Source organism: Neopsephotus bourkii, unplaced genomic scaffold, assembly GCF_033783945.1.
Source record: "Neopsephotus bourkii isolate Nb327-2 ecotype Australia unplaced genomic scaffold, CSIRO-AGI_Nbou_v1 NB_457, whole genome shotgun sequence".
Taxonomy (NCBI): domain Eukaryota; kingdom Metazoa; phylum Chordata; class Aves; order Psittaciformes; family Psittacidae; genus Neopsephotus; species Neopsephotus bourkii.
Genome location: NW_026900959.1, coordinates 2,127,705 through 2,149,681, shown reverse-complemented (window position 1 = coordinate 2,149,681; position 21,977 = coordinate 2,127,705). Strand labels below are relative to the sequence as shown.

Below are 21,977 nucleotides of genomic sequence, written 5' to 3'. Positions count from 1 at the left end.
TAAGGAGCCAGGAGCTGGGGGGGGTTCCCCATCCCTCCTATGGCACTTCCCGGGCTGGGATGTGCTGGATGGACCCTGCAAGGCAAGGCTGGACCCGGAGCGTTACCCAGTGGATCCCATTTCCCACCTTGGGGCACAGCTCATCATGGGGGGCACAGACCCCCCCGGAGCTGTCGGAGGGCCCCAATGGCAGCACCATGGCCTCATCCTGCCCCTGTGCCCGTCACCGCCGCGCCACGGCTCCCACCCACCCCATGGTGCCCCCTGCAGAGCTGGGGGGGGTCCATGGGGACCTGGCGGGACGGGCCCCGGTGAAGTGGCAGAGCTCCGACGGCAGATGTCACCCACAGCCCTCGGCCGGGCCTGCGGGATGCTCGCTGTGCTCCGGCATCCAGACACCCTCTGCCCGCTCCGGGGGGGCTGTGACCCACATGGGGCTACCTTTGGGGTCCTGGAGGGAGGGCACCGGCCCCACACTGCCATGGGATCCCAGGGATGGGGGGGATCCAGGCTCCTGTGATGCTTCACTGGAGGTTTTTGGGGTGCAGGGAGCTTCCGAGTGCCTATTCCTGGGCCTGGGGCTCACCCCTGTTTGGGAAGGGTGTGTGGTTGGGGATGCTGCATCCTCCTCCTTCTCCGGCAAGGCTCGGGAGGATGTGGGATCGGGGGTCCAGGCCCAGGAGATGTGGGGGTGCAGGTGTGGAGAATGTGGGGAAAGCAGGAATGGGGATGTGGGATGGGAATGTGGGGTGCAAGATTGGGATATAGGGATGTGGGAAGGGGTGAAGGACTGGAGGTTGTGGGGCACAGGGCTGGGGCCATGGGGTGCTGGAGCTGGGGTTGCAGGATAAGGGGCTGGGGGACATGGGATGGGACATGGGGGGGCAGGTTCTAAACAAGGGAATAGCGGATGAGATGGGGGGGCAGGATTGGGATCAGGGGATACAGGAGGGGACCAAGGGGGGGGGGGCAGGACTTAGGGTGAGGGACATGGGATGAGATCGAGGGGGCAGGATCAGTGCTGGGGGACACGGGAAGGGACCGGAGGGGGCGGAATCGGTCCTGGGGGAAACAGGACGGGAGCGGGGAGGGGAGGGGGGGGCAGAACCGGGACCGGGGACTGCGGGACCGGAGCGGGGGGGACCCAACCGGGACCGGGGGCTTGAGGACGGGGTCCGGGAGCCCCGGGCCGTGTCCGCGGCAGCAGCTCGGCCCCACCGACCCCCCCCGGCGCTGGCCCCGCTCCCAGCCCTGCGCCCGGGGCTGCAGGGGCCGAGCCCGGCGCCTGACCCCGCCCCCAGCGGATCCCATTTCCCTACAGGAAAAAACGAGGAAAAAAAAAAAAAAAAAAAGGAAAGAGGGAGCGGGAGGGAAAAAAATAAAAAAAAAAAAAAAGGAGCGGAGGGGGAGGGCGGGAGGGGGAAGGAAAAGCCCCAAAACGGCCCAAAAGCCGCCGGCGCCGGCGCTGCCCGCCCGCTCCCGCGGAGCCATGGCCGGGCTGCGGAGCTGCGGGCTGCTCCTGTGCCTGCTCCTGGCCCGGGCCATGCACTTCCCGGACTATTCCTACGTGCTGGAGCAGGAGCAGGAGGAGGACGCCGAGCCCCTGGACTACAAGGACCCCTGCAAAGCCGGTAGGGCCGGGGGGATGCGCGGCGGGGGGCGGCCGGGGCAGACAAAGGGGAGCGAGGGGGGGGTTGGTGCTGGTGCGAGTTGTGAGGGTCCCGCTCCCCGCGGCTCCGCACGGCCGAGCCCGGGGCTGGCCCCGCTGCCCGGCTGGGGGGGTTCGGCTGCATCCGGTTGTACTTAGGGGGAGCAGCGCCGAGGGGGGGGGGGTCCGGAGCCCCGCTTGCTCCCCCTCCCCAGCGCTGGCGGCGCCGGCAGCTGTCAAAAGTGGTGGGGAGCCCCCATCCCACCCCAGGGCTGGACCCACCGCACCCCATTGCACCCCATCACACCCCATACCCCCCATCGCACCCCAAGTCTGGACCCGTTGCACCCCATTACATCCCACCCTGTCCCACTCCACTGGACCCCACATTGCATTCCATTCCACCCCACTGCACCCCATCTCACCCATCATACCGCATTGCACCCCATCCCATGCTCTGCACTCTTTCCCCTTTCCCCTTTCTCCTTCTCCCCCAGCCCAGGGAAACCTCGTCCCTCCAGGCCAGGCTCAGCCCAGGGGGGGCTTTACCACAGCCCAGGGTCCCTCTGTGCCGGGCCTGGGGGGTGCTGAGCTGCTCCCTTTACACGGGCGCAGGGCTGGGAGCAGGCCGGGCCCCGCAGCGCTTATCCCTGTGTCCCAAAGCGAAATAAAGAGGATGGAGGGGCTCTTTGAGGGGGGGGGGAAACTGAGGCACGGAGCGGGGGCCCGGCTCCGGCTGCAGGATCACGTTTCCCTGCAATGGCTTTGTCTGCGCTGGGGAAGGCGCCTCTTGCTGGAACTTTGTCTCCACGAGGGCTTTTTTCTGGCCCAAAATCCTCTCCCTTCCTGCCCTGCCGCGCTTGCAAAACCGCCCGGGCGCAGCCCCGCAGCGCCGCCGCGCTCCCTCCCTCGGCGCGGCCGGGACACGGCGCTGCCGACCCCAGCCGATGGGGACCCCCGTTCACCCCGCTTCCGAGCACCCCAAAACCCCCTCATCCCCCCCCCACCGGGGCTGCAGGGGGTTCTTCCCCCCCCCCCCCCTCCCGGCCTTAGCTCGGTCCTGATGTGAGTAATTTAATTACAGCGGCCGCTCCCGGGGGGTGCGGGGGGGCCAGGCCTTGCCACGCACTGCGGGAGCCTGGGGCTGTCCCTGCTCGGCTCCAAAGGGTGGGATGGGGAGATCCAGCAGGAGCGGCCGCACACCCCCAGGGCAGCCCCTGAGCCACGCAGGGGTTGGAGGGGGTTTGGGGCAGCAATTCCCATCCCTGGGAATCGGGGAGCGCTGAGCACCGAGGCCCGGCCAGCACCGAGAAGGGAAGCACCGGGATACAGGGAGGGAAGCACCAGGAAAGGCATTCGGGCTCCTCGGCACAGCTCATGCCAGAGGTATCCTGAGGCCAGGCAGGACGGCTGCCCGCAGCCCATGCCATTCCCACCGCGGCACCCGTGCCGCCGCCTCTCTTCCAAGGATGCCAAAATGGGACCGCTGGGAGATCCGGCCCTTGGAGCAACCCCGGCCGGGCGGGGAGGGAGGCACCGGCCGTGGCCCCGGTTTCCCTTCACCCGGTCACCAGGATATCCAGGTCCCGGTGCCCAGCGGTGAGCACGGCGGATGCCAGGTTGGATCCTGGTCGTGTCTCCGGTTGTGGAAAGCAGGCAGCATCGCTCCCACTGTTCCCAGTGTGCTGGGGGGGCAGCTCATGGGGGGCTCACTGTGTTTGCAGAGCCTGAGCCAGCGCCGGTCAAACACATCCATCCCCAGGGTTTGCTCTTGGCTCATCCCAAGGGAGCCGGAGAGGGATGAATCCCACCTCGCTCCACAGCCACGTTTGGGGGTGTCTGCTTAAACGGGGCCGTGCTGTCACCCATGGACGGAGGGACACGGGCTCAGGGGGAATCTGCTTTGATTCTACTACCCATGGGGGGGCTCAGCATCCCTGATGGCAAAACCATCCCAGCCGTGGCTGGGGCTGGAGCCCCCATTCCCGGCTATATGAGCTTCCCGGCCGTGCTTGGAGCGCCCTGGCTGCATCCGCCTGGGTTTCACCTAGGTTCCACTTTCCAGGCGGAGGGAGGCGAGCGGGGGCTACGGCTGCGGTCCCACTTGTCAGCCTGCCCGGGAATACTTTCCAGCCGTTGTAGGTCACTTATACACGGGGGGGGGGGGGAACCCCGGGAGCCGCGCTCGGGGATGGGGCCGGGACCTGGGAATCCGCGCCCGATCCCGGGATCCGCTTTATCTTTGTGCAATCACCCGTTCTGGCTGGGCGCGCTCCGGGGGGCGACGGCTGGGGGGGGGGGCGCTTTTCCCTCCCTTCCCGGCTCCTGGGAACCTCTGCGGCTGCTGATTCACGCCGGCGAGGGGGAGACGCCGCTTCCTGAGGCTTCATCCGCCGCCGGGATGGGGCTGGGAAACACATGGGCGGCGGGATGGGGCGGCCTCGGGGAGCCGCGGCCGGAGCCGGGAGAACAAAGCATCCGGGAGGGATGCGGGGAGCTCACGGGCGGCTTTCCCTCGATGCTGCCCCTCGGCTGTGCAAGGGGCAGCGGTGAGAGCGCGGCCTCCCGGTCCCTGCGGCTTTGCTGAGGCTTCCTGGGGGTCTCCAGCATTGTGCTGGGGAGGGGAAAGCGTCCCAGCGCATCCCGCTTGTCCCAGGGCTCTCGGTCACGGCTCTCTCCTCTACCCGGGGGGTGTTTCATGGCGAACCCCCCCCATCCACGTGCCCATGAGCTGCAGGAGGCCGGGAAGCTCTGGAAGGAGTGAACAGGGCCTGGGGAGCGCTGGTGGGGATAGGACTGAGCTGTGGAAGCACGGGGAGGGGGGACGTGGCTGCAGCCAGAGCACTGGGGCAGATGCTCAGAGGCCTGCAAGCACTCAAGGGCTGCTGCCAAGCGCTGAGGACAGGTTCTGGTGCCTCCCTGTTACTGTGCCTGGTGCTGGGGCTGTTCCCCATCCCTCAGTGTCCGCTCTGGCTCTGTCCTTGCAGGGAACACAGCAGCATACACACACAGCACCATACACACACACAGCACCATACACACACACACACACACACACACAGCACCATACACACACACACAGCACCATACACACACACACAGCACCATACACACACACACACAGCACCACTCACACACACACAGCACCATACACACACAGAGCACCATACACACACACACACACACAGCACCACTCACACACACACACAGCACCACACACAGCACCATACACACACACACAGCACCATACACTCACACACACACACAGCACCACTCACACACACACAGCACCATACACACACACACACAGCATCACACACACACACACACACACAGCACCACTCACACACACACACACAGAGCACCATACACACACACACACAGCACCACACACACACACAGCACCACTCACACACACACAGCATCACACCCCCCCCCCCGGCCCCTTGGCAGAGCCATTGGCAAATATTTTCCTTCTCAGCAGCTCTCCCTTTCAGTGCCGCTGGCCCCGGGCTCTGTCCTGGTGCCCCGGCTCCGGAGAGGGGAGGCAGGGCCAGCCCGTTCCCCCCCTGCTCCTGCCCGCGGCTCTGCCGTGCCTCAGCCTTGGCATCCTCCACCCGAGCCCTGGAGGACGAGGAGCAGGAGGAAAACCCTCCCCTGGAGGGATGAATCCTCCCGGCCTGCCCCCGGCCCCGCGTCAGCTGCTTCCTGCCACGGGCTGCGTTTATGAGAGGCTCATTTCGTGGAATCCTGGAGTGGTTTGGGTTGGAAGGGACCTCAGAGCTCCTCCAGCTCCAATGGCAGGGACCCCTTCCACTGGAGCAGCTTGCTCCAAGCCCCTGTGTCCAACCTGGCCTTGAGCACTGCCAGGGATGGGGCAGCCACCGCTGTGCCAGTGCAGGGGGAGAGGGACCCTCTCTTTGCTGGGCTCCCCATGGTGCTGGCCTGCGCCGTCCCCCCCGTGCCTCAGTTTCCCCACGGGTGCAGGGGGGCTGTGACCTGGCCTGGCTCCCAGCCTGGCTGCTGAGCTTTGAATTCCTGCTTTGTGCCCCTGTGCTGCTCGGAAGGAGCTTTGGGAAAGCAAATATCCCTCGCTCCGGCGTTTACAAGGCTGGCTGCTCCCTGCTCCGGCTGCCGGCGAGGGGCACGGCAGAGGGGCTGCGGCACCGGGGGGACAGGAGAGGGTCCAGCTCACCTCTGCCCTGTCCGGGGCTCCCTGTGGGTGCATGGGTACAGCTGGCACCCTCAGCCCCGACACCCCTGGGATGCTCCGCACCCCTCTTCCCTTGCACCCACCCCAGGGCAACCCCCGAGGCCGGGTTATGGGGGGACCCCATCCCTTTCCTCCCGCCGTGGCCCCGGTGCTCGCAGCTGGGCTGGAGCGTGGGGCGGCGCCAGGAGCATTCCTCACATAGTTAACGGCTCTGCCCAGCCACTGCGGTGCTGCTCCGGCCACCGCGGGGCTTTACGAGGCAGCCGAGCCCAGGATGCGCCCATGGAACTGCTCCTGCCGCCCCACCGCCATCCCTCCCCTCCTGTGCCCTCCGCCCTGCTCCCGCTGCGCCCGGGAGGGATGCTCAAGGCCCACGGCTCTGCATCCCATGGGGAATCGCAGGGGCTGGGATGGAGCTGCTAAACCAGCGAGGGAAGGCTGGAAGGCTCTGCTCCCAGCAGAGGGGATGTGAGGGATGGGATCATTCCCATCCAGAGGGACGGCTGGGCCGAGCCTTTGCTCCCAAGCAGAGGGGATGTGAGGGATGGGATCATTCCCATCCAGAGGGACGGCTGGGCCGAGCCTTTGCTCCCAGGCAGAGGGGATGTGAGGGATGGGATCATTCCCATCCAGAGGGACGGCTGGGCCGAGCCTTTGCTCCCAAGCAGAGGGGATGTGAGGGATGGGGATCATTCCCATCCAGAGGGACGGCTGGGCCGAGCCTCTGCTCCCAGGCAGAGGGGATGCAAGGGATGAGGGTCATCCCCATCCGCACTGCACATGGAGGCTCGTTTGCCCCAGACTGACCTGGAACATGATCCTGTCCTGTTTATCTGCCGCCCTCCCCTGCCAAGGCTTCCCGAGGCTCTGTTTGCTTTCCCTGCTCACCAGAACATCGCGTTCGCGCCCTGGCCCCTTCCCACGGGTTACTCTATTTTGTTTCCTTGCAACACGGTTCCCAACCTCGGTGGAGCCTGAGGTCAGGCTCATCCCAAACTCCCGGTGATGCCAGAGAGGTCAGGCCCATGGGTACCCCCCTGCAATTCTTGTCTCACTCAGGGGTACCAAGGATGCTGAGCGGCTCCTGCATCCCTGCTGTGCTGTGGCAATGGGGACAAGGGGATGCTGAAGAGACAGGCGCCGTGTGCAGGCAGGAGATGCAGGGAGATGGGGACAGGGGTGCTGCAGGAGTTGGATGGGAGCCCTTGTTTGTGTGAAGCCTCAGCCCTGGGGGTTACGTCAGTGTTCCAAGAACCGACAGACAGCACAGAGCACAAACCACAGCGAGAGCTGAGCTATCTCCTGGCTTCGGGGTGAGGAGGAGCTCGGTGGGAGCCGTGTCAGCAGGTCCCGAGCAGCTGGATGTGTTCTGGGGGCTGGGAGGGATGCGTAGGGACAGAACCCGGCTGCTCCCATCCCCATTCTGTTCTGGCTGAGGGGGATGAGGGTAGAGCCATTGTAGTGCCTGCACTTGAAGCTGGTGCACTGCTGGCACCGCATCCTCTGTTGGTGCCGCATCCTCCCCACTTGGGTGAGCAGAGACCCCCCTAAACCACCCCACGTGTCTGGGTGCACTGGGAGCAAGCAGGAAGACACAACCAGAGCCCAAACCAACGCTGACGTTTCCCAATGGGCTTGTTCCCAACGTGTCCTCCCAGGGACTCCCCTCACTGCTCCAGTGCCCCCTCCGGCAGCACCCAAGCACCTTTCCCATTGGGATGAGGGCACTGGGGGGGAGCTGAGCTGCTTTGCACCGCTTGGGAAAGCAGCCCCACGTCCCCGCTCTGCCTGCCCGGCTCTCTCACGTATCCCAAATCCCTCACATATGGTTTCTATATCACTTGGCTCTGCCGCGCTGTATCCGAGCTTAACTTTCCCTTGTCTTTCCATGCAGCTCTTGGCACGGGACGCTCGTCCTGCTCCGCGGCCCCGGCCTCCCCCTCGCTGCCCGTTCGGACACGTCCCTCCCGGCCCGGGGAGGGTGCGGGGAGCCCGGGGCCGGCTCCTGCCTCTGCTCTGCCCACAAATTGCAGCCCGGCCGTGCCAGCGGCGCCTTGTGCCAGGGGAGGTGCCGGCCCCGGCTTGTTTGCGCTTCCCTTGGCTCTGCGGCGGGTCTGCTCCCCACCCCGGGGCTTCCTCTGCTGGGATGCGCCGGGCCGGGGACAGACCCTGTGCCTGGGGATTTCAGCCCAAAAAGTGGCTTTTTCACCCCAGAAAAGTGGCTTTTTCACCCCAGAAAAGTGGCTTTTTCACCCCAGAAAAGTGGCTTTTTCACTCCTAAAGTCGGCTTTTTTTTCACTGAAAATCGTGTCTTTTTCTCCCCAAAACGTGGCTTTCCAACCCTAAAGCTGGCTTTCTCATTCCAGAAGACGGCTTTCTCACCCCAAACCGTGGCTTTTTCACCCCAAAGGGCTTCCTGCCACCACCAGAGCACAGCTTGGGCTCGGTGCCATGCAAGGACACGGCGTCTGGTCAAGCCGGGCTGACCTCTCGCTGCTCTTCTCGCCTCGTGCCGCTTGTCCTGGACCCGCCGTGGTTATCCCAATTGTCCCTCTCGCTGTCGTAATTAGTGGCTCTTTTGGGATCCACTTGCTAATTGCTCTGAGCGCCAACTTGGCACCGCTCTCCCGCAGCCCCTGAGCTGCTCCAGACACCCCAGTCCCCCCCTTCCCACCCTTTCCCTGCCTATCCCCAGATCCCGGCGGGGGATTGGGATGCCCGGGACCACGCGGGCCCCCCGGGCACCTGCACGCTGGGTGAGGAGCCCGTCCCCACCCCACTGCGGCCGCATGCGGAGCCCTTGTGCCGGCGCTGACCTCAGCCAGAGCCCGGTTCCCCAGGGCTCCGCGCTGGCCCCGTGCCGGAGCCGGGAGCCGCGTCCTGGAGCGTTGACTCATGGCGAGAGCAGGAGGAAGAGGAGGAGCAGGGCTGCATCCTCCAGGCCTGCAGTGCTGCAGCATCCCCGCACCCCCAGCCCCATGGGAACGGTGCTGGCCCCGGTGGACAGACAGACAGACGGACACCCCTCGGCCAGCCCCGTTCCTGCAGGCACTGGGCACAGCGGGAGCTTCCTGAGCCATATGGCTCCGCTTCGGTGGAGCAGATGACTTGGAGATGGTTGGAGCATCCCGGGGCCGTCGGAGCTCACACAGGGACGAGGGGCAAGAAGGGGGGTCCCGAGCCCAGCGTTTTGTAAAGGAGAAACACAAAAAAAGCGCAGTTTTGCAACGCGAATAATAACAGAAACCCGAAAAAGTGACGGACCGGGGCTTATGAGAACCAGATGTGAGCGTGGGGCTGGCTCCAGCGCTGCAGAGCCGACACGGTGGCGGGCCGGGAGCGGGGGAGCCCGGCCCCCGCCTGCAGGAGGAGGAGGAGGAGGAGGAAGGGCTTCACCTTCCTCTTCATGTGCTGGGGAGGGCCCGGGTGCAGGGAGGGTCAGGGTTAGGGGTCCCCTAGGGTACTCTTGGGGGGCTCAAACCCCATCTCCCCCCCCCCAAGCTGCCTTCCTGGGGGACATCGCGCTGGACGAGGAGGACCTGCGGCTCTTCCACGTGGAGCGCGTGGTGGACCTGGGGCGCCGCTCCATCACCCGCCCCAACAGCACAGGTACCCCCTGCCCCCCCCCTCCGTCCCCCCCTTCAATGGGGGCTGCCCTCGCTCACCCCCTCCTGCTCCCCGCAGCCACCAGCGCCCACCAGCACCGGGGCCGGGTGCGGGCTCGGGGCCGCCGCGCTGCCACGTCCCGGCCGGAGCGAGTGTGGCCGGATGGGGTCATCCCCTACGTGATCAGCGGCAACTTCAGCGGTGAGTGTGGGCCCCATCCCCTCCAGTCCCGTCCCGTCCGGTCCGGGGTGGCCCCGCGCTCACGGCCCCGCCGCCCCGCAGGCAGCCAGAGAGCCATCTTCCGGCAGGCCATGCGGCACTGGGAGAAGCACACGTGCGTCACCTTCCTGGAGCGCAACGACGAGGACAGCTACATCGTGTTCACCTACAGGCCCTGCGGGTACGCGGTGCAGGGCACCCGGAGCCTCGGGTCACCCCAGGTGCCCGGTGATGGCACTGGAATCATCAGACCCCAGCCTGGGTTGGGTGGAAGGGACCTCAGAGCTCCTCCAGCTCCAATGGCAGGGACCCCTTCCACTGGAGCAGCTTGCTCCAACCCCTGTGTCCAACCTGGCCTTGAGCACTGCCAGGGATGGGGCAGCCACAGCTTCTCTGGGCACCCTGTGCCAGCGCCTCAGCACCCTCACAGGGAACAGCTTCTGCCTTATCTCCAACCTGAACTTCCCCTGTTTCAATTTAAACCCATCCCCACATCGGGCCCAGACCTGCTCAGTTTGGGGTCTCGGAGGACCCATTCCTGGGGTCCGGTCCCTGCAGGTGGTTGGGAGCAGTGAGGTCTCGGAGCCACCGAGCTGCTGTGGGCCAGGGGCTGAGGTTGGTGGCTCAGCACCAGCCCGGGCTTGCAGCAGGGTTGATGCCAAAGGAAACAGGGGTTTGGAAGAGCTCAGCATCTTCACGCGTCAGGACACAGCCCCAGCCAAGCAGATGGTGGTTAGGAGGAGGCTTCCCCTGGAATGGGGAACGCATGACAACAGCAGGGGATGATCCATGCCCCAGCACAGGCACAGACCAGACCAGCCAAGTTCCTGTGACGCAGGATGTGCACCCATGGGAGCAGCACCCCAGGACCAGAGGGGCTGATGCTCAGACCTTGACTCACATCATCCCCATCCCTGGCAGTGCTCAAGGCCAGGTTGGACACAGGGGTTGGAGCAAGCTGCTCCAGTGGAAGGGGTTGGGGTTGGAGGAGCTTTAAGGTCCCTTACAACCCAAACCATTCCAGGCTTCTATGAAGCACTGGGATGCCCACACCTCCTCAGCTGGCCCCAAAGGGCTGACCCGGTGCCCTCAATCCCCCCCAGGTGCTGTTCCTATGTGGGCCGCCGTGGGGGGGGACCTCAGGCCATCTCCATCGGCAAGAACTGCGACAAGTTCGGCATCGTGGTGCATGAGCTGGGCCACGTCATCGGGTTCTGGCACGAGCACACGCGGCCCGACCGGGACGACCACGTCTCCATCATCCGGGAGAACATCCAGCCAGGTAGGGACCGGCCGCAGCCCTCCTCTTCCTCCCTGCCGTGGGGTGCTGCCGGTGCTGGGCCCCCTGAGGGCATCCCCATCCCTCGTGGCTCCGCAGGGCAGGAGTACAACTTCCTGAAGATGGAGCCGGAGGAAGTGGAGTCCCTGGGTGAGACGTACGATTTCGACAGCATCATGCACTACGCCAGGAACACCTTCTCCAGGTACGTGGCTCATCCCCACGAGCTGTCCCAGCGCGGGGGACACCTTCTATAGGGCTTGTATGGCCCTTCCCCTGAGATCCAACCTGAGCTCCCCCTGTTTCAGTTTGAACCGTTCCCCCTTGTCCTGTCACTGCCATCCCTGATAAGAGCCCCCCTCTGCAGCCCTCCCTAAGGCCGGGGATGCTCTGGGGGCACGTCCCTGTCCCCGCTGACTCACGTCCCGCAGGCTCTCATTACCAGGCTGGTTTCAGCATCCCTCCCCGCTGGCAGCAACGGCAGGCACAGACCTGGGGCTCCGCAGGCTCCGCTCAGCCTCCGCTGCTCCCCCCACAGGGGCATCTTCCTCGACACCATCCTGCCCAAGTACGACGTGAACGGGGTCCGCCCGGCCATCGGCCAGCGCACACGGCTCAGCAAGGGGGACATCGCGCAGGCCCGCAAGCTCTACCGCTGCCCGGGTGAGGGGCCGGCGGGGCTGTGTCCTGCAGGGGCGGCTGCTTTCACCCCGGGACCCGGCATCGCCCCAGCGGGGTCCCTGCTCTCTGGGGTCCTCCTTGCCATCGGAGCCCCTGCAGGGACCACACACACACACACACACACACACACACACCCCGGTTGTGCCCCCGTCCATGGTGCTTCTTGGGGTGTTTGTGAGCAGGAGACCTCGAGGAGCCTCAGGGCTCTGCCCATGGGAGCAAAGGCTTCCTCAGCTGCCCTCTCCCCTGGGAACAGAGCATCCCCCCCAAGAGCATCCCCCAGAGAGCCTCCTCTGCAGCAGAGTATCCCCCCAAAGAGCATCCCCCAGAGAGCCTCCTCTGCAGCAGAGCATCCCCCCAAAGAGCATCCCCCAGAGAGCCTCCTCTGCAGCAGAGCATCCTCCGAGACCAAAGCATCCCTTGGAGACCATCCTCCAAGAGCATCCTCCCACCCTCCCCAGTAGCAGGAGGGGTTTGGATGAGGGACAGTGGGGCTGTTACCAGTGGGATGGGGACAACAGGGTCCTGCCATGGGCCGTGGTCCTCCCCGGGGCTGGTGCGGGCTGGGGGATGCTCAGCACCACCAGCACAGGTGCTGGCACCTGGGATGGTGCTGAGGGCCACAGCCCATGAGCGTGGCATTGCCACGGGGGCTGCGGGGCCCGGCACGAGGCAGGGGTTGGACCAAGCACATCTGCAGGAGTTTGGCTCCTGCTTCATTCCAGCAACTCCTTGGCAGGGCTGGAGCAGGGACAGGGCTGTGAGGGGCCCCAGCAGCGGCCGTGCTGTGTGCAGGGGCTGTGGGGCCATGGGAGCGAGCAGAAGGGGTTTGTTTGGGAAGGATGTGGGGGAACCCCCCAGAAGAGATGATCCAGACCCCCCAGTGCAGCCCGGCTTCCCCCGCGCTTTGTTCCCACCGTGCAGCAGGGAGGGACGGAGGCAGCGAGCCCCGGGCTCCGCTGCGTTCTCAGCGCTTCACCTCTCATCTCCTGGTCCCGCTCCCCGAGCAGGAGCTGGGGGTGGCCCCACGGCCCTGCCGCGGCCCCATGTGGCTTCCAGACGGCAGCGCTGGGCCGGGTCCAGGCGCAGCTGGGGCTCCCTGCGCGGGGCAGGGGCGGGGAGCATCCCCCGGTGAGCGCTGGGGCTTCTTGCGGGTGCTCCCTGCAGAGCCCTGCTTGGAGATGGGGATTTGGGCGCTCAGCGGGTGCGGGGGGCTTGGGAACGGTGCCCTTCCCAAAGCAGGGGGTGCCGGGGGTCTGACTCCGCTGTTCCCCCCTTGCAGCCTGCGGGGAGACGCTCCAGGACAGCCAAGGCAACTTCTCGTCCCCCGAGTTCCCCAACGGGTACTCTGCCCACATGCACTGCGTCTGGAGGATCTCAGTCACCCCGGGAGAGAAGGTACCGGCGCCGGTGCAGCACCGGGGGCTCCCACCCCTCCTCATCCTCCTCTCCCCGTGTCCCTTGCCGGTGCCCGGCTGCTGCTGAGGCGGCACCGGGGCCCGGCAGGCGCAGACCCCGCGGGGACCTTGCGCTTCCTCCTCCCCTGTTCCTCATCCTCAGATCATCCTGAACTTCACCACCCTGGACCTGTACCGGAGCCGCCTCTGCTGGTACGACTACGTGGAGGTGAGAGACGGGTTCTGGAGAAAGGCCACGCTGCGAGGTAACCAACCGGGAGCCCTCAGCCCGGCCGGATCCTGCCGCTGCTCCTGCCACTGATCCTGCTCCTGCCCCTGCTCCTGCCACTGATCCTGCTCCTGCTCCTGCCCCTGTTCCTGCTCCTGTTCCTGCCACTGTCCCTGCTCCTGCTCCTGCTCCTGCCCCTGCTCCTGCCCCTGCTCCTGCCCCTGCTCCTGCCACTGATCCTGCTCCTGCTCCTGCCACTGATCCTGCTCCTGCTCCTGCTCCTGCTCCTGCCCCTGTTCCTGCCACTGATCCTGCTCCTGCTCCTGCCCCTGCTCCTGCTCCTGCTCCTGCTCCTGCCCCTGTTCCTGCCACTGATCCTGCTCCTGCTCCTGCCCCTGTCCCTGCTCCTCCTCCTGCTCCTGCTCCTGCCCCTGTTCCTGCCACTGATCCTGCTTCTGCTCCTGCTCCTGCTCCTGCCCCTGTTCCTGCCACTGATCCTGCTTCTGCTCCTGCTCCTGCTCCTGCCCCTGTTCCTGCTCCTGCCCCTGTTCCTGCTCCTGCTCCTGCTCCTGCCCCTGCTCCTGCCCCTGCTGTCCTGCTCCTGCTCCTGCCCCTGCTCCTGCCCCTGTTCCTGCTCCTGCTCCTGCCCCTGCTCCTGCTCCTGCTCCTGCCCCTGCCCCTGCTCCTGCTCCTGCTCCTGCCCCTGCTCCTGCCCCTGTTCCTGCTCCTGCTCCTGCCCCTGCTCCTGCTCCTGCTCCTGCCCCTGCCCCTGCTCCTGCTCCTGCTCCTGCCCCTGCTCCTGCTCCTGTTCCTGCTCCTGCTCCTGCCCCTGCTCCTGCCCCTGCCCCTGCTCCTGCTCCTGCTCCTGCTCCTGCCCCTGCTCCTGTTCCTGCTCCTGCCCTCCCTCCCTCCCCGGCACGGGCAGTGCCAAGGGCTCCGCTCTTCTCCGCTCCATCCCTGCTCCTGATGTGCCAGAGCCCGGGAGGGGGGCGGCCATGGAAGGGTTCTTGGGGTGAACGGGGCTCCCACCCCCTCCTGGCTGAACCAGCCGGTGCCACATCTCCAGCCCGGCCCTATTGCCCATGGACCCCGCTGCCCCCGCACTGAAACAACCCCAAACAGCCCAAGGGGAGCGGGGGGAGAAGCAGCTCTTTCCCTTTAGGATGCTGCAGGGGCACAGGGGAGGGTCTGGGGCATAGAGGTGAGGAGGAGGAGGGTGCGCGGCTGTCGGGAGCCCAGCAAGCCTTCATCCCCAGGCAGGTTCTGCGGGAACAAGCTGCCCGAGCCCATCATCTCCACCGACAGCCGCCTCTGGGTTGAGTTTCGGAGCAGCAGCAACTGGGTGGGCAAAGGCTTCTTTGCTGTCTATGAAGGTAGGGATGGGCAGGGAGGGAACACGGGGCTGGTATTGGGGAAGGGGGGCTCAGGCAGCTGCATCACCCCCCCCCCCCCAGCCATCTGCGGTGGGGATGTGAAGAAGGACAACGGGCACATCCAATCCCCCAACTACCCCGATGACTACCGGCCCAGCAAGGTGTGCGTCTGGAAGATCACCGTCTCCGAGGGCTTCCACGTGGGATTGACCTTCCAGTCCTTCGAGGTGGGTGAGCACACGCCCCCCCTGGCTGTGCTGGATCCCCGTTCCCTGCGGTGGGAATGCAGCATCTCCCGTGCAGCATCCCCCTGTCCCGGCGCACCCCATGGCGCTGCAGCAGCGCTGGTGCTGCCTCCGTGCCTCGGTTTCCCCGTGGCTGGTGCATGTGTGGGGGTAAGGACAGAGGAAAGGAGGGGCAGGGTTTGGGGATGCTGATCCCGAGCCCCCCCCTAGATCGAGCGCCACGACAGCTGTGCCTACGACTACCTGGAGATCCGGGACGGCAGCAGCGAGTCCAGCAGCCTCATCGGGCGCTACTGCGGCTACGACAAACCCGACGACATCAAGAGCACCTCCCACCGGCTCTGGATGAAGTTCGTCTCCGACGGCTCCATCAACAAGGCCGGTTTCGCCGTCAACTTCTTCAAAGGTCGGTGATGCTCCGGGACCTGGGGGGGCTCCGTGGGGCTGCAGCCGCCCCGCTGCCCCCTCACCCCCGCCCGCCCCAGAGGTGGATGAGTGCTCTCGGCCCAACAACGGCGGCTGCGAGCAGCGCTGCGTCAACACCCTGGGCAGCTACAAGTGCGCCTGCGACCCCGGCTACGAGCTGGCCTCCGACAAGCGCCGCTGCGAGGGTGAGTGCCCCCCCCGCAGCCCCCCGCAGCCCCCCGGGGGCACAGGGGTGTGATGGGCGCTGCTCCCTCCTCCCGCAGCCGCCTGCGGAGGTTTCCTCACCAAGCTCAACGGCTCCATCACCAGCCCGGGCTGGCCCAAGGAGTACCCCCCCAACAAGAACTGCATCTGGCAGCTGGTGGCCCCCACTCAGTACCGCATCTCCCTGCAGTTTGACTTCTTCGAGACGGAGGGCAATGATGTGAGTGAACGCGCAGCAGCCCCCTCACCCCCCCAAGCGCACCCCCTGCCGATGCTGGGTGCCACCAGCCCCGTGTCTGTGTGTGTCTGTGTGTGTGTGCCCCCTTTGTCCCTCGCACCCCCAGGTCTGCAAGTACGACTTCGTGGAGGTGCGCAGCGGGCTGACCGCCGACTCCAAGCTGCACGGCAAGTTCTGCGGCGCCGAGAAGCCGGACGTCATCACCTCGCAGTACAACAACATGAGGATCGAGTTCAAGTCCGACAACACCGTCTCCAAGAAGGGCTTCAAGGCCCATTTCTTCTCAGGTAGAGCTGCCCGGGCCCGGACCCGGCATCCCCTCCCCTCCCGCACCCCCAAACCACCGCTAACGCCTGCCCCTGCCCCTGCCGGGGGTGCAGCCCCCGGTCCCAGCCCGACGGGGGGTCCGAGCCCCCCCAGCCCGGTGCTGCTGCCCCTCGAGGGGATCCCCTCTTTTAGGGAGCAATTGGATGGTGCTGGGGGGTGCACAGGGATGTGCTCAGCCCTGGAGGGGCCGGTGCTGGTGTGGGGAGCAGGTTCCCCCCCCCCAGCCTTACCATGGGCCGGGCACTGCACCCCTGGGGTGGCGTTGCCATGGGGAGGGGGGGACGTCCCCGCTCTGCTGCGCTGCTGCATCCCGCTAATGCTGCATGGCCACGGGCAGGGGGGCCGGTGCCGGGGGTGCCAGCATCCGGCCATGTCTCAGGTCTCTGGAGCGGTCCCTCCTCCCCAACCCATTACCTGCTTATCCCTGTGTGTGCTGCGGTCCGACCTCCTCTCCCGGGCCACCCCGCCAGGAGACCATGGAATCCTGGAAGGGTTTGGAAGGGAGCTTAAAGCTCCTCCAGCTCCAATGGCAGGGACCCCTTCCACTGGAGCAGCTTGCTCCAAGCCCTGTGTCCAACCTGGCCTTGAGCACTGCCAGGGATGGGGCAGCCACAGCTTCTCTGGGCACCCTGTGCCAGCGCCTCAGCACCCTCACAGGGAAGAGCTTCTGCCTAAGAGCTCATCTCAGTCTCCCCTCTCTGTCAGTTTAAAGCCATTTGATGGCAGCTTCATGCCTCGGGCGGGTGGGGATGGGGACACGGAGCCAAACACGCACCGGCTGCAGCCGAGCATCACCCGGGGCTGGCCCCTGGGCCGGGGGCTGCCGCGGGACCCTCCTGGAAGAGAGGCTCCCCCCCGATGGACGGCGGTGCCTGGACGCCAGCCCCGGCCCCTGGCGCTGCCGTGGTGCGAGCGCAGCTCCTGCCCTGGGGCAGCTCCTGCCGCTTCCCCTCGCGATGGAACCCAGCGAGCGGCTCCTCGGCAAAGCCGGACCTCGGCGGCAGCGGCACCGGGGGCAGCCGGGTGAGTGCCCCCCCCCTTCCCCTTCCCCTCCTCTGCCTCCCGCCGGGGTCTGCGGCCGCCCCACGGGGCTGCTCCGTCCTGGACCCCCAAACCTCACCCCCCCCCCCGTGCCCTCACTCAGGTCTCGGCAGCAGAACCTCGCTGGAGGACTCAGCCACAGCAGGGCCCCTCCTGCGCTCCCGCCCTGGGGTCGCTCCCACCCGGCCCTGGGCAAAGCAGCTCCCGTGCGGCCCCTTTTTAGCCGCGGAGGGTCCCTGTGCTCCTCCCCGGGCCCCGCTTTGCCCCGGTGAAGACGCGGCCCCTTCCTCCTCCTCCTCCTCGCCGGAGGCAGCGGCCGGCCCGGCCGGCTCCCACGTAAGGACCCCTCGGTGCCAGCTCCCAGGTACGTGCCCCCGGCTCTGCGGCGCAAGAGGGGGGGTCCGTAGCGGGGCCATGGGTGCCCACGGGGGCTGCAGGGTGGTGGGAGCCGCCGGATGCCGCTGTGGTGCCGGGGAGCCCTCGGGAGCGGTGGCGGCAGGGGCAGGGTTAAAGCAGGGTAAAGCAGGGCGCAGGCAGAGCCGGTGGCGGGCTCCCTTCCTCCGGCAACTCTCCGCTCTTGTCTCGCCCGCCCAGGCTCCCTCCGTCCTGCCGGCGGCGGGTGATGCCGGGCCGGAGCCGCTCCCGGCCCATCCGAAGCCCTTTCCCATTCCCAAACGAGCCTTTCCGCCTCGCTTCCTCCCTCAGACCTAGGAAGACGTCAGGTTATAGCCTCTGCTTGAGAGGTGGCCGCGGGGCTGCGGGCGCTGGCTCCCGGGGGGATGCTGCTCCCCTCCGGCATCGCTGCGAGCGGGCAGAGGGATGCTGGCGGGGTGGCTGCCTGCTTGCTGCTGGCTTCCCCCCATCCCAAACCCCCGCGGGCACAGGGAGCGAGGAGAGGTGATGGGATGGGGCGCATCCCGCCCCCAAAGCGGGCTCCGGGAAGGGGGGGGGGGCAGCCCCGTGACACCGACGATAGGGACCTCAGGTGGCGGCGGGTGCTGGGAGGTGCCTTGGGGTCCCGAGCCCTCCACTGCCACCGCAGAGCCCGCTTGAGCCTCACCTCCTCCCCGTGCGCCGCTGGTGCGGGTGCCCCGCTCTGCCTCGCTTGCCCCGCTGCCCCCCGCATGCCCCGCTCCCCCCGCGCCCGCGCCCCCATCGCTCCCGTTTCTCCCCCTCCTCTCTTTGCAGAGAAGAAGCAGCAGCTGCAGCCCCCGAAGCCGCGCCCGCCCGGCCTCAAGGTCCGCCTGCAGAAGCGGCCGCGGGGCCCGTCCTGAGCCGCCTCCTCCTCTCCCACCTTTCTCAGGAATGCCGTGCGGGAGCACGCCGGGGCCGGGCCGCCCCGCGGCCCCTTCGCTGGACAGAACTGGTCCTTGGCCTTGTTTCGGATGCTTTTGTCCTTGTTTTGACGTGTTCTGCCTGGTTTAAGCACCGCCGTGGGGCTGGTCGCGGACCCCCCGACCCTGGTTTGGAGTTTTGCCCTTGGTTTTTACCGTGTCTGTGACATTTCCCTATCGATGAGTAAAGAGGGACTCCCGCGTCCTGGTCTTTCTTGTGCATCTTTGTTGTCACTGTGTGTTTTTCTGCCTTCCCCCGTCCATCCCGTAAAGCAGGTACCGGTTGTAGCCAGGGGTGTGAGCCCAGGGAGAGGAGGACCCATCCCAGCACCCGCGGGGGCTGCTCCCAGCTTGGCCAAGGGATGCAGGAGCTGCTTGTTGCTGGTGCAGGCGCTTGCTTGGCTGCTCTCTGGCCGGCGGCAGCGGCGCAGGGCCGGGCACGGGGATGCGGGGACGGACGCCGGTCCCGGGATGCTCCCCCCTCGCCCGGCTCAGCCGCGGCCGCTCTGCTCTCTCGGCAGACAAGGACGAGTGCTCCAAGAACAACGGGGGCTGCCAGCACGAGTGCCTCAACTCCTTCGGCAGCTACGAGTGCCAGTGCCGCAGCGGCTTCGTGCTGCACGACAACAAGCACGACTGCAAGGAAGGTGGGTCCGAGCCCCAAACCGCTCCCCAGCCCCAGCCCCTGCACCCCTGACCCCCCCTTGCCCCCGCAGCCGGCTGTGACCATAAGGTGACGTCCACCACGGGGACCATCACCAGCCCCAACTGGCCTGACAAATACCCCAGCAAGAAGGAGTGTACCTGGGCCATCAGCACCACGCCGGGGCACCGCGTCAAGCTGGTAGGGCTCTGGGGGTACCAGGGGACGGGCGGCAACGGGGGGTCCCCCCGCCGAGCCCCACCGCGTGCTGGTGGCTCTGTGACCTCCACAGACCTTCTCGGAACTGGACGTGGAGGCGCAGCAGGAATGCGCCTACGACCACTTGGAGATCTACGATGGCAAAGACGCCAAAGCCCCGGCGCTCGGCCGCTTCTGCGGGGCCAAGGAGCCCGAGCCCCTCGTCTCCTCGGGCAACAGGATGTTCCTCAAGTTCGTCTCTGATAACTCCGTGCAGAAGAAGGGCTTCGAGGCCACCCACGCCACAGGTACCGGAGCAGGGCCTGGTTATGGGGCAGGAGGAGGCTGTGGACCCCTCAGCATCCCCTCGCTGCCGTCTCATCCGCAGTGTGCGGCGGCCAGGTCCGCGCCGAGGTGAAGACCAAGGACCTGTACTCACACGCGCAGTTCGGGGACAACAACTACCCCGGGGGCTCGGACTGCGAGTGGGTGATCATGGCCGAGGAGGGCTACGGCGTGGAGCTCATCTTCCAGACCTTCGAGATCGAGGAGGAGGCCGACTGTGGCTACGACTACATGGAGCTCTTTGATGGCTATGACGGGACGGCGCCGCGCCTCGGGCGCTTCTGCGGGTCCGGGGTGAGGATGGGGCGAGGGGGTGGGCAAAAGGAGGCACCCCAGGCCAGGCTGGATGTGGCGCTGGGCAAACTGGTGTAGGTGATCCCTGCTCAGTGCAGTGACTGCAGGAGCTGTGGATACTGGGACAGGTTAGGGTATTAGGAGCGATTCATACCTGGAAGTGTTCACACACCGCGTAGCCAAGGCCCCCAGTGCCATGGGTTGGTGGTGGCCTTGGCAGTGCTGGGGTAAGGGTTGGGCTGGATGAGCTGAAAGGGCTTTCCCAGCTTGGTTGATTCTAGATCCTATGAAAGACCTAAACTGTGGTAGCCAAGCCAGGCAGAGCATCCCTGGGGGGCCGCTGGGGTTGTACATGGGGGTGCACCCCCGGGATGCTCACGGTGCCCCTCGTCCCGGCAGCCCCCGGAGGAGGTGTACTCAGCCGGGGATTCGGTGATGATCCGCTTCCACTCGGACGACACCATCAACAAGAAGGGGTTCCACCTTCGCTACACCAGCACCAAGTTCCAGGACACGCTGCACACGAGGAAATGAGGCCCCGGGGGTAGCGGGGGTCCCGGCCCCGCCGCGGGCAGGGAGGAGGAGGAGGATGGAGGAGGCAGGAGGAAGGCAGCGGGCGCGCACCCCGCAGGCTGCCCGAGGCGCACACAGCCAACCTCAGCACTCAAGACACGCTCGCACGGGGCCCCGGGGCTCGGGCACCCCTGGGCACAAGGGCAGAGGGGGGGGCCCTGGGCCAGCAGCCGTGCCCCTGGCACCGTGCGGGGCACACGAGGGCCCCGTTGCCCTCCCTCGGCCCGGCCGAGCCGGCCGCAGCTCTGAATGTACAAACCAGTAACCGGGAAGAGCCCAACACACACAAGGTGCTGTCTCCCTCTTGTACCGATGAAATAAATACCCTTGTACTTGGAGGGGGCAGCCCCGGCCTTTCTGCTTCCCCCGCTTCAGGGATAACAGCATCCAAACCAGGGCTGGACCATGGGGGGCAGAGCATCCCCCCCCTTGCAGGGGAGCCGCAGGTCAGGGCTCCCCAAAAGCAATCAGTTCATTGCAATGCGAAGCGATGAGCTGGAGCATCAGCCGGAGCGAGTCCCTCCGTGGGTGCTGGGTGCTCCCCCAGGCCACCTTCGGGCAGCTCTGCAGGTAGGTGCTCACCCCACACCTTTGGTTTCCCATTGGGAACGCATCCCCAGCCCCATCCCTGGTGGCAGATGGATGGTGGGATGCAGCACGCGCTCCCTCGCGCATCCCCTCCTTCATCCTTCATGTGATGGTGCCTGCGGTGGGGGGAACGAGGCTGCTCCTCACGCGCAGCCTGGGAAGGGGGTGGGCAGCCCGGATGGGACGGTGATGGGCGCCGGGGCCTTCCATCCAGCGGGGTTTGCAGCGATGGGGGATGCGGTGTCAGCACCGTGCTCTTGAGGCTGGTGAGAGCGGGAGAGCGCCCGCTGCTGTCCCAGCACCACCCGGTCCCCCCTCCCCACCCGGTCCCTCCCCTCCGGAGCACGGCCGGGGCTGGAGCAGGGACAGAGGCGCGGGACACGGCCGCTGTGAGCGCACAGTTTATTGATGCAGCGCCAGCACAGCACAGGGATGCTGGGGACGGACGGGGAGGTGGTTGCGTCCCACCGGAACAGCGTGCAGGGGGTACACCGAGAGGGGAGCCCGCGGGGGCCATGCTGCCGGCGGCTCATGCGGGGGGCTGCGGAAAGAGGGGGGGACACAGGGGGAAGGGGGGGGTCAGCTCTGCTCCCCCACCCGGGCTCCTCCGGCTGCCACGGGGATGGGTAGAGCAGAGAGTGAACACAGCACGACACCGGGGAGGGGGGGGACACACAGGCTGCGGTGCCACCCCACACCCCAAAGCGGTGCCCCAAAGCGGGGGTCCCTGCCCCAGCTCCCCTCCATCCCCGGGCGCAGTTCAGGACTGGGAAGGGGGGTGTTTTCCAGCCTCTCCGACGAGCCCCATGGGGTGGGGGGGGTAAAGGGATGCTGGAGGGGAAGGGGGTCCCGCAGAGGATGCGCAGAGGCGGGCAG

At 66.6% G+C, this 21,977-nt stretch overlaps 2 protein-coding genes across 7 annotated transcripts in view; one reads left to right on the top strand and one right to left on the bottom strand.

Moving 5' to 3' along the window:
- The window catches only part of REEP4 (receptor accessory protein 4), a 58,531-nt gene that overhangs the window by 16,405 nt on the left and 20,149 nt on the right, over positions 1–21,977 (bottom strand). The gene's annotated exons all lie outside the window — the stretch shown is intronic.
- On the top strand, positions 1,405–20,851 carry BMP1 (bone morphogenetic protein 1). Of its 6 annotated transcripts, XM_061349773.1 has the most exons (19): positions 1,406–1,631; positions 9,363–9,668; positions 9,750–9,867; positions 10,790–10,968; positions 11,065–11,170; positions 11,504–11,628; positions 12,929–13,044; positions 13,207–13,309; positions 14,529–14,645; positions 14,727–14,872; positions 15,101–15,296; positions 15,376–15,501; positions 15,580–15,740; positions 15,865–16,045; positions 18,982–19,107; positions 19,177–19,304; positions 19,396–19,609; positions 19,690–19,940; positions 20,340–20,851. In XM_061349773.1, the coding sequence occupies exons 1-19, from the start codon at positions 1,490–1,492 to the stop codon at positions 20,472–20,474; spliced, it is 2,976 nt and encodes a 991-aa protein (XP_061205757.1). In that variant the 5' UTR covers positions 1,406–1,489; the 3' UTR covers positions 20,475–20,851. The 6 variants fall into 6 exon arrangements, 3 of the variants coding, with proteins under 3 accessions (XP_061205757.1, XP_061205758.1, XP_061205759.1); XM_061349774.1 differs by lacking the exons at positions 18,982–19,107; positions 19,177–19,304; positions 19,396–19,609; positions 19,690–19,940; positions 20,340–20,851 and adding an exon at positions 18,315–18,682; XM_061349775.1 differs by lacking the exons at positions 18,982–19,107; positions 19,177–19,304; positions 19,396–19,609; positions 19,690–19,940; positions 20,340–20,851 and adding an exon at positions 16,791–16,958.

Excerpts from the sequence above, each read along its gene's own strand:
- BMP1 (XM_061349773.1), top strand. The coding sequence starts at position 1,490 with ATGGCCGGGCTGCGGAGCTGCGGGCTGCTCCTGTGCCTGCTCCTGGCC. Across the intron at positions 15,502-15,579 it reads CGACAAGCGCCGCTGCGAGG|CCGCCTGCGGAGGTTTCCTC; the intron begins GTGAGTGCCCCC and ends CTCCTCCCGCAG. Across the intron at positions 19,305-19,395 it reads CGGGGCACCGCGTCAAGCTG|ACCTTCTCGGAACTGGACGT; the intron begins GTAGGGCTCTGG and ends TGACCTCCACAG.